Genomic DNA, 12,780 nt, shown 5'->3' on the forward strand with positions numbered 1-12,780 from the left:
CGCTGACCAACAACACACTGCCAGGGTGTCACTTTAACATTTCTGTTATGATGAAGGTTTTAAACTATATTGCAAACATGAACACATCAAAGAATTACTAGCAACAGTAAAATAACAAAAGCACACAATATAAAGTAATGCTGAAAAAAGAAGACAGACTGAATTATTTTTTATATTAATTTAGGTTTTATTTGAAAGAGTCATTTAGAGAAGTTGACTAAGTTGTTTCTTATGTTTTGGTTGTGCAGTGAGTCCTAGGGTCTAATACACAGAGTAAACAGTTTTTTAATTCCTAGAAAGCCAAGGCATTATGACCTCTCATTGATCTGGTGTTCATATTAAACGCAGTGCTGTAACAAATCACAAAACACTTAATTCTAAATTGGATCATTTTTCCACTCAGCAAAGACGAAAAAAAGGAAGACAAATGTAAGACACTAATCTTATCTTTCAGATGTTTTACTGCTTTATTTGTTATTAGTGACTTTTTTTTTTTTTTTTTTAACTTTTTTTTGGTTTGCATTAGGGACATTTATTGTAAGGCAAACTGTTTGTGATGTATCAGTTGAGTGGCATGAGAGACTCTCACACATGCTGTTTTTTCTGCTCTCCACTCACACAAAAGAGTGATGTCGCTGCAGTATTCATAGTATTTATAGTATGATGTTGCACAATATTTACAACATGAACCAGTTTTATCCACACTCAAAGATTAAAATGCCATTTGTTTAATTTTGCAGATGATACTGCAGTTCTAGCATAAACTGTTACTTACTCACTGCTATGGTAGTGTATATCTGCAACTCAAAAAAAAACTTCCTAGAAAAAATTAAAATTAAGCAATTATAAGCTTTTGTTTAAAAAGAAATACAGTACTGGGTAAAACATTTTAGGCACCTGTGAAAATTCATTTTCTGGGCAGTAACTGTTTTTTTGCATACAAAAATTTACGATTTTACATTACTGTGTTCATTAAAACATTTTAAAAATCTCCTCATGGCAGTCTAGTATTATTTATAGTTCTCATCATATCAACAGCTTGGTTGGTAAATCAGAGATCAATGATGGTAAATCAGGTGAGCTGGTGCTGGAATTGAAGGCATCTACTTGGGTGTTGGCTGAAAAACAAGCTTTGCTTTTCAGCGTAGCTCACAGTATATAAAGTATGTCGAATACGGTAAGGGGCAATCTGTAAGGGTCATGTTTTTTGGGTCATGTCGTTAAATCACTAATTAGACAGTAACTGAACACAGTTTAGTATTATTTTACATACAAAATACAAAATCATATATTAATTACATTCATACTTTTTATATGCCTGGAAAGCTTTTCCATAAACCTTGCTGATCATAACTTGCTTATCCTGTGTTCAAGCTCCATTCGAAACTTAACAATGGCGTTTTCAACATCAAAACCAACCTCAAACTCAGGCTTCCTATCAAAGACCAGAACAGCCATCAGAATGGACAGACTGGCTGTTAGTCCCCAGATCTGATGGATCTTGTCCGTAACGGGGTCAGTGTAGATGAAACTGTGAGTCATGCCACTAATGTTGGCTACAGGATAGGCAGTGTGATTAGCATCCTTCAGGAAAAACTCCACAGGAACAGAGAACACATCACTCACTTCAGCGGGGTTCGGCCGAGCGCTGAAAGACTCGCTGATGAAACCCACCACTGGGGTCACCAGAAGCCCCCTCTGTGGAGAATGTTACATGACATATGAGACGCAAGATATTTTCACGTCAGTCTTCACGTCAGTTAAACATTAAAAAAAAAAGTTATCAAACCAAACACATTATCAGGTGCGTGTTTTAATTTTCTGCATACTACAAAAAAACACAAATATATGTACACATTTCTATGAGAATTGAAAATTATTTAAAACATAATTTCCAAATTCTCCTGCCATTTATGGACTGTGAGTCAGGACTTTATGTAAAATATATAGTCAACATAGTTTAGATACTGTAACTTATAAAAAAAAAAGTATAAAAAAAATAAATAATAAATCTGTTTGGAATCTACAGCAACACCAGCCATTCATACTGAGGTTATAAGGGGTGTTTCAGCCTGGATTGCATTTTGAGTAAGGCACAGTACAGGACAGTTTTTTATACGCATCTTGTTATCCAAAAAACAGCCTAGTTAAATACACTTCATAAATAAATACACCCAAAGTAGCATTTTGCCTACTACTTTTTAAATAAAGTAGCCTAAGTCAGAAGTCAGATTACTTTACATAGGAAAATGTACCTGATTCAAAATTGGAGTAAATCTGCAGACCACTTCTACTCCATCAGGAGGAAGACCGATCTCCTCCTCTGCCTCCCTCAAAGCAGTGTGAATTTCATCTGTATCATTTCTGTCAGACTTTCCCCCTGGAAAACACACCTCCCCTGCATTGTGTTTGAGCTGGTAAAACAGAAACAGATGATTCAGGCAGTTCATTAAACCTGAAATTTTACAGTGGGTCCTTAACCTATTAAAGTTCACTTGCACAACTTTATGAAAAACAATGTGTAAACAGATTTAAGCAGGATGAAATATATTCAGCAACAGATTGTCTCAGATCTAATATATATATATATATATATATATATATATATATATATATATATATATATATATATATATATATATATATATATTTATATATATATAATACAAAACAAGGTTGTTTAAACCTTGTATGGTCTCTGTATACTTGCATTGTTTATATTATGCTTTATTTTGAAAGAAACCTGTCAGAAGTAATTCAACTGCAAGAGCATTGTCCTGATTAAAAAGGGCACCTGAGTGTGTGTTCAGGAAAGGTCACTTTTTGCAGGACGTTATTAATGTAACATTGAGCTGTCACATTTACTGTAATTAAAATTGAAGGTAATTGTCCACTGTACAAAAATGCACCCCCACACCATGACAACAGGACAAAAGGCCTTCTGGACATACAGTACCAGCTAGTAGTTGACAAACCTCTTCTCATTCATTATGTTTATTTTCTTTTACAATTTTACATTGTAAATTTAATATTGAATACTTCAAAGCTATACAGAAACACATGCTGACGTATTCTATGAACAAAACTTTAGATTCTTCTAAGAAGCAACATTTAGCTTTGAGTACAGATCTGCACACTTGGTATTTTATTCTCAGTGTCTTTATGAGATAGAGTCACCTGGAATAGTTTTCTTCGAAGGATTTTGTAGAGGTGCTGAACAATAGTATCTAGTTCTCCTTCACACTGTGCTCCAGCTCATCCCAAATAACCATCTCAGTTGGGTTTAGGTCAGGGGATTGTGGAGAATTAACACTTTTTTTACTGTGTAATTCCATATGTGTCCTTTAATTGTTTTCATGTCTTTAATATTAACTTGTTGAGTTTTACTCAACCAACAAAACATTCACAAACACAAACACAACAAAACATTCAGGTGTGAAGAGTGCAGTTTTCTTGGCACAATCAACAGAACTACAGCCACAAGCAGCAGAACTAAATAATTTAATCTATTTTACTATGAAACTGAAAGAACTGAAAGTACAAGACTCTACACGAAGCTGCTGCTGAAGAGCTGAAACAGGCAGAACTGGTCTAAGCGTGAGTAAAGTTCACTCACTTCAATGGAGCGCACCGTCATCAGCACATGAAGATCTCCTCCTCTGAAGAACAGAGGAATGAGTACTGAAGCTTTCTGCAGTTCAGGTAAACGCAGATACTGCTCTCCCTCAGCAGTGCACTTCTGTAATCGCTCTATCACCCTCTTCTTTAGCTCCATTCTGTATATCAGGCAGCTGGCAGGAGGGACTCTCACCTAGGACTGTCGGGTCATTGATCGATAAGTTCGGGGCGCTGCTTTATAGCAAGGTCAGATCTGCTTATCTCCAGTCACTGTAGTAGAGAACTGGGTAAAAGAAGGACAACTGGTTACTTATGAATCAGCTGGAACACTCCAGGAAACGCTGCGCTAGAGCGAGGCATTATGGGAAATGTAGTTTATTTATTTAAAGTTTACATTAACCCATTATTCCGTATATCAAACTAACAGCTTTGGACGTAAGTAAATATTTTGTTACATTTCTGTCGTAGGGAAAAAAAAATATATTAATTTATTCATACACTAATTACACACAGGCAAGTTCTTGATGATATATTCATAAACGAACACATCATTACAAATTTCACACATTCTGTAGTTTTACATGTTACATGTGAATACAAAACCACTTTTATTTCACATTCATTTTACATACTGTATGTTCGCATGTCATCTCATGTTTTCACTTATAATTAAAAAAAAAAACACGTTTCTTATTGTGGGGGGCGGGGGGGGCATATATAATTTCGTACAGGATGATACTGTTTTAAGTTTAAAAAAAAAATCCAAATGGTTACTTCAAATCAGCAGGTACGCTATGGGAAATGTAGTTTATATTACCCCAATTAAGTTTACATTAACAAATTATCCCGTAAATCAAACTAACACGTTTGTCTAAAGCTATTTTGTTACATTTCTGTCGTGTGTAAAATTGTGTAAATGTTTTTTTCGATTAATTTATTTTTACACTAATTACACAGCAACAATTACTTGATGTTTTATTTATAAGTAAACATACCTTTACACATATTACATATACTGTAGTTTCACATGTGACATGTGAATACAAAACCGCATTTATAACACATACTGTATGTCCGCATGTCCTCTCTTGTTTTTACTTTTCCTTCAGGATAATATTATTTTAATTTTCGAAAAAAAAAAGAAAAAAAAAAAGTTACTTATAAATCAGCTGGTAGGCACCAGGAAACGCTGTGCTAGAGCGGGCATTATGGGAAATGTAGTGTACAGTGGGAGTTAATGCACGATTCGAGCCTATCAAAAAACTACAATGTGTTTTGCGGACAGGGCGGAGGATGGTGGAAAGATGGCTACACAGTGCGGAGCAGGCTGACTTCATATTTCATTCATTTATTTATCAGAAATGCGCAGGAATAGCTGTATCCTAGCTTAGCGGTAAGTCCGTTCAGGTATAGCGGATTAAACAGAATGAAGGCTGCACGGTGTTATGACGGAAATCCCTGAATTTGGTCCATATTTATGGGCAAGTTTATCTAGCTAAGCTAGCTATAGCTAACTGTCTGCTGGTACTGGAATGATGTTTACAGTGATTGGGGTAGACGTGTGGATACAAAGCAAAGGCTGAACGCGTGTTTAGCTATATATGTCAGTTTGTTGACTGTGATTAATGTAAACAATGCTTTAAATATTAATGTGCATCCACGTTGTATCACAGTGTGATATAATGTTGTGTTATATTGTGAATTACAACAGACAGAGAAGCATAGCAACAATAGGTTTCTGGGTCAGTCTGATGGACAACGAACAAAGCACGAATGTCACATTAACACTAGCTTATTTTATCCCAAAAAATAATGATATGCATTCAATAATGACTGGAAGTGCATGCTCCTGAGAGATAGGAACATTGAATAAACGCGAATGCTTTGGTTTACCTCACAGCCCTGGGTTAGTGTTGAATTTCTGACATTGAATCAACGTTTATTTAAAGTTTTTCAATGGTTGGACTGAGCTCTTCTACACGCACATCAATGCTTTTACGTAAAATATGCTCCCCAATAATAATATTGGGGATAATTATATCTATATTACCTAAAAGCATAATTTATCTATAATTAGTCCTGATTAGCTTTTTATTATTATTATTATTATTATTATTATTATTATTATTTTGCCTGCTCAACACCCATACTTTTAATAATTTTGTTCTTTTTTTTAGTAGTTGGACAACACATTTGGAGTCCACAGAGGTTTAATTGACCAGCTATGAAGCTACTTTTTAAACAGATGTGGAGACTACAGTGAGGTATGTAGTATTTGCACACAGAGTGGGTCAGAAAAGGTCACATTTAAGCCTTTAACCCATTATCCTGTTTAGCAGCAATGTTATTTTGTGTAAAATTGTATAAATGTTTTGTTTTCAATTAATTTCTTTTAACTGTTAATTACTCAGCAGTGAATATTTAGTGTTTCATGTATAAGTAAACACATCCTTACAAATTTCGTATGTACTGTAGTTTCACATGTGACATATAATTACAAAACCACATTTATTTCACATGAGAAGACATCACGTTTTTGCACTTGTAAATTGGAACAAAAATATGTTTTTATTAGGGGTGTGCATAGATCATATCATACTGGATAATATTGTTATAATATTTAGTAGTATAGTAGCAGTATTTTTTCTTGTAAACAGAATATTTTATATTTATTTTGCTATTTAATGTAAAATTGTACTTTTGTATAATTGTTTGTTTATACTTGCAGCTCATATGCATTCACTACATATTCTGCATACAAAAAAATGACCATTTTACTCTGGTCAGTGTTTTATGTTCTATTATTTATTTTTAATTCGATTTGTAAGTGTTTTGTCATATTGTTATAACAAACAGTCCCTGAAATATCCTACAATTATTTTAGGGCCATTTTACCCAGCTCTCTTTCTTATTTCCTGGTGTTTTTTTTTTTGTCTAATTGTCTTGAGTATCAGACAATTAGGAATCTGTGTGACACTATAATTATAAAGTATGAAGTGTTTTTTCTGACCTTCCTCCACATCATCCCATTTTTCCTTTGTTTTTCTCTTTCCGTCAGGATGCAGTCTCACAGACTGCGTGTTGAGGAGCAGCAGCAGCAGCACCCCCTGCTGGAGAGGGTTGCTGGTACAGGCTCTTTAAGGGAAGTCACTGCTCGGATATGGTTTATTCAGGATGGCTGTGGAATGGTCTGTGCCTTCATCACCTGGTTCCTGGTGCTTTACGCAGACTTTGTGGTCACCTTTGTTATGCTGCTGCCCTCTAAAAGTGTGGCATATGCTGTGGTCAATGGGGTGATCTTTAATAGTCTGGCAGTCCTGGCACTGACCTCCCACCTGCGCACCATGCTCACTGACCCGGTAAGATTTTTTTTTTTTTCAAGCAAGTTTTGGTAGCATTTCTGGAAAGCCTCAATTAAGAATTATTAATATGTTTAGTATCTCTAAAAACAATTGCACCCCAGTGTTTGCAGCATATGGTTAAATTGTGAAGCCATGAGCAGGCCTGGGAAGGACTGGGCCTACCGTAATTTGTCAGAGACCTAACCTATGAAATGGGGGAAATTAAATGATTATGCCTTTTATTTTTAAGAAACGTGTTGTCAATTTTATTTGTTTCCTTTTATTGCTATTATAGTATCATTGATGGTCAAACACCCCTTTGCATTTTTCCTAAATACCTGAGTTGTAACATTAATTGTGAATTACACAAAGCATTTAGTCCATGATTAAGCTTAATCTGGGCAAGGGAATCAGATCCCTTTGTGTCTAATTTTAATTTTCCTCCAGGGAGCAATCCCCAAGGGCAATGCCACTAAGGAGTACCTTAACAGCTTGCAGCTGAAACCAGGAGAAACCCTGTACAAGTGCCCAAAATGCTGCAGCATCAAACCAGACAGAGCACATCACTGCAGGTAAGAAAAACAGCGACAGAACAGCAACAAAGGGAGGTGGTATTTAGACAGAGCACATCACTGCAGATAAGAAAAACAGCGACAGAACAGCAACAAAGGGAGGTGGTATTTATTTTTTTCAATAAATGATTGACATTAGAAGAGCCAAGTGTATCCTTCCTATCTAGTCCAATGTATTATGATCACCCTGTGTGAAGCCTTTTTTGTCTGTTTGTCTGCAGTATTTGTAAGCGGTGTATTCGTAAGATGGACCACCACTGTCCTTGGGTGAACAACTGCGTGGGAGAAAATAACCAGCGCTTTTTTGTTCTCTTCACAGTAGGATTTAAAGCATCATATTGCTAATAGTGATGACAGCAGATATTTTAATACTAAATCAAATTCTGTGACCTAATGAACTCAACAATTACATTATTCACTGTACAATTATCTGTAATATCGACATTCTGTTTACATTATGATTATTAATTGCCTGAGTGTAAAAAAGAACAAAGCTGAATGACTGGATTGAGCTAGACAATACAATTTGAGGAGGACTCTTCACATTTCTGTAAGTTCACATTGCTGATTCGAATCCTGTTCATGTAGCTTGCAATCTGTTACCAGAGCCTTGAGAGAGCACAACTGGCCTTGCTCTCTCTGGGTGGGTAGATTGAATAGAATGAAGTCGCTCAGCAAAAGGCTGATGTATCGTAACCGAGTCGCTGCGCTTTTCTCAGAGAAGCACTTTTCTTCTGTTTCTCTTCATACTTTATTATCCTTCATTCAGAATGATATTAATTTTTTGCAATTAGAACATGCTCCTATACACAGAGTGGAGCTGAAAAATGGACAAGAAAGTGATAATAATAATCTGACTGGACTTTGTATTACTGTAAATCTCATCCTCTGTCAACTTTCCCTTTTCTGTAGATGTACATAGCCATGATCTCCACACATGCTCTGGTCCTGAGTATGATTCAGTTCTTCACATGCGTCAGGGACGATTGGACTGGTGAGTCAGTGCATTATGCAGATTAATGTACCGCACATGTTCTGTATGCCATTTTATATCCGTGTTTGTTGACAGTTAAGCAATATCCTTATGAAATATATAATATAAAAATCTGCAACTTTTCAATAACTGACCTCCACTTTTTTTTTTTTTTTTGTTTAACCTCTGCAGAATGTAGTGACTTTTCTCCTCCTGTGGCTGTGCTGCTGATAATCTTCCTGTTCTTGGAGGCTATCCTCTTCCTCACCTTCACTGCGGTGATGTTCAGCACACAGATCCAGTCCATCTGCAGTGATGAGATGGTGAGACACTCTCTCAAGCTGTTGCCTGTTTAATGTGTGTAATTAATTAAATAGGAAGCATTTGTGCAAATGGGAATGGTTTGATTTAGCAATTTTCCGTTTACCTTTATTTTTTATTAAATATGATTAATAATGTATGTTTATATTCATCATTAGAAACATTTACAAGCCTTACTGAGCTGAAATCAATTCCAATAAATAAATATATGAAACACTTTACAGGAAAAGCAAGAACAAAAAAATTGCAGATTAAGTCTCCCTGTGTTTAACTGTATGCAGTACAGACTGAACTGATGAACCTGAACACCACACACATGTAATATCAAATAACCCCCCAGGCTTCAATATTTATATCCTTTAAGACTGTTTAACTGCTAACTACAGGGCCCCTAAGGTGACATTATATAAAAAAATAATAATGCATGTTCACGACTTATTAAGGCAGGGGTACAAGATAATTAAGTAGTAGGGGGCTGAATTATTAAGGCGTGTGGACGACTTCTTAACGTGTGGGAAGAAAATAAGTTAGTGTGGGGACGAATTATTAGGGCATGAGGAAGAGATATTTAAGTCGTGGGGATGACTTATGAAGGCACGGGAATGAGGTAATTAAGTCGTGGGGACAAATTAAATGACCTGGACTTATTTTATTTCCACGGTCCCCTTGGTTTAATTATCCTACGTCTTAATAAGTCATCCCCATGACTTAATTATCTCATTCCCACGCCTTAATAAGTCATCCCCATGACGTAAATATCTCGTTCCCACGCCTTAAGTCGTGGCCAGAGTTTTTCTTTTTTTTTTTTAACATATCACCTTAGGGGCCCGTAGCCAGCAACTAGCCAGCAGAGGGAAAGAGAGAGGGAGAGAATATAATATATAATATAATATATAATATAAAATGTTATAAATCCTTCTGTTTATTATACAATAATACTAAGAGCAGAAAGATGCCGGTGTATTATAAGATCAATCCACGTATGTGTATTGCTGTTTGTGTTCTAGGTGGCTGAACGTCTGAGGAGTGAGAAGCTTCACAGAGGCAGACGTTGGGAGAGCATGAAGACCGTGTTTGGAGGTCAGCCATCTTTACTCTGGATCAACCCTTTTGCTGGACTCAGACTGAGAAAACTCATCACCTCAAACACACTGAAGGCTGGACCTGAATTTGCTGTCTGACACGAACACACACACACACAGACACACCGTGAGCACTAATGTTGCTGCTGGTGAACAGAATGGACCTTCCCCTGCCTCTGGCTGCCTCTGCATCAAGGTTACAGTGAGAAGATGAGAAGTGTACGCTAGCTAAATGTCCAACTGTTTGTGGACACCGCTTTTAATGAATGCATTCAGCTGCATTAAGTTGTACCCAGTGTTGACACAGATATACAAATGAACACACACACAGCTTCTCTAGTCCCTGTAGAGAAATATTGCCAATAGAATAGGACTCTGTGGAGCAGATAAACATGAATCTATTGGCAGCTTATGGACATTTGGTTTTAAAGCCGTAAGCACTGAGCTGTGGAGCAGTGGAAATGTGTTCCCTGGAATGACTGTGCTCCATCCAATAATTTTGGAATGAGTTTGGGAGATGGGGGTGTGGAGGGGTGGTGTTCACCCAACAGCATTCTCTCTCTCTCTCGCCCTCTCTCTCTTTTTTTTTTATTAATCCTTGATTTTGGAATGTATTCCAATACTTTTGTCAATATAGTGTCTCATATAGGAAGAAATATGAGATATCTTAAGACATTTCTCTGCTCAGCGAAGACCTTTACATCAAGGTTGTTTTTCTTATTGGTTAAAGGCAGAGTTTAGGGGGAAAATGGTTTTGCAGTCTTTTTTAAAGAAATTTTTATACATATATATATTGTTTTTAATTATTGTAATATTTACTTTTTTTGTAATTATTTATTAATATTGCATTTGTTGTGTTGTGCTTTGTTTAGTGTATCTGTGTTGCTAAAATGATGCAAGCTTCAGGGCATTAGACACAACTAAAAGTAAATAGTACCAGGATGTGAATAATAGAGAATCAGTTTTAAACAGAAATTAATTAGATGTTTATCAAAAGTGAGATTGTGTGTTCATATTTTTTTTAGGGTGAATTTCCAAGCCCTTAATTTGCACACTGTTTCTAAGGGTATACCTCACCTCATGTGGTCACAGTCACTGTAAACTACCTCTTAAATCCACATTGTGGTGTGGAACACAGAGTTTCCACACATCCTGGAAAAGCTTTACCAGGTATGCAAAACACCAAGGAAAAAAATATAAACTATGAAACTATGTTCTAGAAATAAACTATATTCTAGTAAGCCTTGGAAAAGTGTTACGCCATTAAACAGCAGAGATTGTTGTGTTTTAGCTTATTCTTTCCTCAGCAGGCAGTGCAGGTTCCAGCTGCTTAAACAAATTTTACAGTATATGTTATACGGTATGCTGCAGTGTCAAACTCTATATGGTGATTAAATAAACACCAGCATCTTGCTGCATGTTACGTTAACTTTTACAATCATGTGAAAAAGGGATAACTTCAATTCTAACATAAGTTGTACATTGTAATAAACCAAAATGAGAGAAAAAGCTAGGGCACAAAATATTTTCAATTAGACATTTCCTATATCCATCTCTCAGTCTCCAACGTCAACTGGGAGAAAGTTTTTCCCTTTCCTTCATGCAGAATTCACTTTAAGTTATGTATTGGTTAAAGGGGTTCCTACACCATCTCAATAGAATTAAGATCTGGGCTTTGACTTATCCATTCCTCCAACTAATGTCTGAGGTTTAAAAAGGCAGCCACTTCTAATTTCCAATCTAATCATGCTGATTCTAATTGTAGACATTTTAAGCAGTAATAAATGTGGGGGTGAACTTTTATTCACAAGAAATTGATATTAATGTTCATTATATGTTCATTACAACTTAGGTTTACAAGTTTGATTTGTTCAGTTATGTAAGCTTTGTTTCTCTATAATGTTCAAATAAAGCCCAAATGTCAATGTTTTTATTTATGTTCATGTTTACATGACTGTAGCTATTTCTGTACAACGTGATCAGAGGATGGTAAATGGTGTCAGGAAAGGGTTTAAATGATTGTGTGTGTGTGTGTGTGTGTGTGTATGTGTGTGTGTGTGTGTGTGTGTGTGTGTGTGTGTGTGTGTGTGTGTGTGTGTGTCTGTGTGTGTGTGTGTGTGGTTGTGCGTGTTTTGGTCATGTCCGCAGCTTACATGGACCTTTCTTACGCAACATCTGCCATTTGTCATGGAAAGTTTCCTGGAAAACCCCTTTCTAATAAAAGAATGGGAATCCTGGGAAACTCTTGCCATACTTCCATAGACTTATTGAAGTCATATTGCGTCATAGTTTTAGTTTCAGTTTTATTTGAAAAAGTTTTTGAAGTACTAAATTTCATCATCTCATACATCATTGGCATGAGTTTGGGCTGCTGTACTAACTGGAAAACACCCATTGTAGCATCTACTGTATTTTTCTATGTGTTGTAATGCAGTGTTCACCCCATACAAACGCCAATAAACATGCAATAAGTAACTCTTTTATATTAGATTGAATGAAATTCCCCCAAATTTGTAGCTTACATTTTAGCTTACAAAAACAGTCTGTGTTGGTATCCCAATTGGGCCTGTGATAATAGTTACATTATCAAGTTATCATACAACATATTGACATCAATTATTGTTGCTGACCTCAATATTGCTCATATAGTAAGATCTCATTAATGTGAATGACTTGGTGCATTGTGGTAAAACAGTGGTATTACTTGATTTAAATATTTTTTTTATTTTAAGATCTTTAACAATGTGAATGAAGTTACACTTATATATGGCCTTTCTAAAAAGAATTTTGCACATTTTACGTACAACCATTCATACTCAGCACTTATCCACACACTGGTAAAAAGCAGCAGTCAATAGTGCACAGCATACTCT

General features: G+C 35.9%; 2 protein-coding genes across 3 annotated transcripts; one reads left to right on the forward strand and one right to left on the reverse strand.

Moving 5' to 3' along the window:
* Positions 1-1,217: 1,217 nt before the first annotated feature.
* Positions 1,218-3,949, reverse strand: nudt7 (nudix (nucleoside diphosphate linked moiety X)-type motif 7). The gene is made up of 3 exons (XM_007234328.4): positions 3,617-3,949; positions 2,256-2,414; positions 1,218-1,698 (listed from the first exon to the last, which is right to left on the reverse strand). Exons 1-3 carry the CDS (start codon positions 3,773-3,775, stop codon positions 1,348-1,350), a joined length of 669 nt encoding a protein of 222 aa, XP_007234390.3. The 5' UTR covers positions 3,776-3,949; the 3' UTR covers positions 1,218-1,347.
* A 930-nt stretch (positions 3,950-4,879) lies between these two features.
* LOC103023530 (palmitoyltransferase ZDHHC7) lies at positions 4,880-12,382 on the forward strand. 2 transcript variants are annotated; one of them, XM_007234329.4, is made up of 8 exons: positions 4,880-5,011; positions 5,796-5,882; positions 6,677-6,977; positions 7,407-7,531; positions 7,753-7,849; positions 8,444-8,525; positions 8,697-8,827; positions 9,833-12,382. In XM_007234329.4, exons 3-8 carry the CDS (start codon positions 6,678-6,680, stop codon positions 10,004-10,006), a joined length of 909 nt encoding a protein of 302 aa, XP_007234391.1. In that variant the 5' UTR covers positions 4,880-5,011; positions 5,796-5,882; position 6,677; the 3' UTR covers positions 10,007-12,382. The 2 variants fall into 2 exon arrangements, with proteins under 2 accessions (XP_007234391.1, XP_007234392.1); XM_007234330.4 differs by having other exon boundaries at positions 5,799-5,882.
* Positions 12,383-12,780: the final 398 nt, after the last annotated feature.

This window comes from Astyanax mexicanus, chromosome 10, assembly GCF_023375975.1.
Source record: "Astyanax mexicanus isolate ESR-SI-001 chromosome 10, AstMex3_surface, whole genome shotgun sequence".
Lineage (NCBI taxonomy): Eukaryota > Metazoa > Chordata > Actinopteri > Characiformes > Acestrorhamphidae > Astyanax > Astyanax mexicanus.

Bases quoted from the DNA above. Each gene is read 5' to 3' on its own strand.
- nudt7 (XM_007234328.4), bottom strand. From the start codon at position 3,775: ATGGAGCTAAAGAAGAGGGTGATAGAGCGATTACAGAAGTGCACTGCT. The intron at 2,415-3,616 runs GTGAGTGAACTT...CTGTTTTACCAG, and splicing joins TGACGGTGCGCTCCATTGAA to CTCAAACACAATGCAGGGGA. The intron at 1,699-2,255 runs GTACATTTTCCT...CATTCTCCACAG, and splicing joins TTACTCCAATTTTGAATCAG to AGGGGGCTTCTGGTGACCCC.
- LOC103023530 (XM_007234329.4), top strand. From the start codon at position 6,678: ATGCAGTCTCACAGACTGCGTGTTGAGGAGCAGCAGCAGCAGCACCCC. The intron at 6,978-7,406 runs GTAAGATTTTTT...ATTTTCCTCCAG, and splicing joins GCACCATGCTCACTGACCCG to GGAGCAATCCCCAAGGGCAA. The intron at 8,828-9,832 runs GTGAGACACTCT...TTTGTGTTCTAG, and splicing joins CCATCTGCAGTGATGAGATG to GTGGCTGAACGTCTGAGGAG.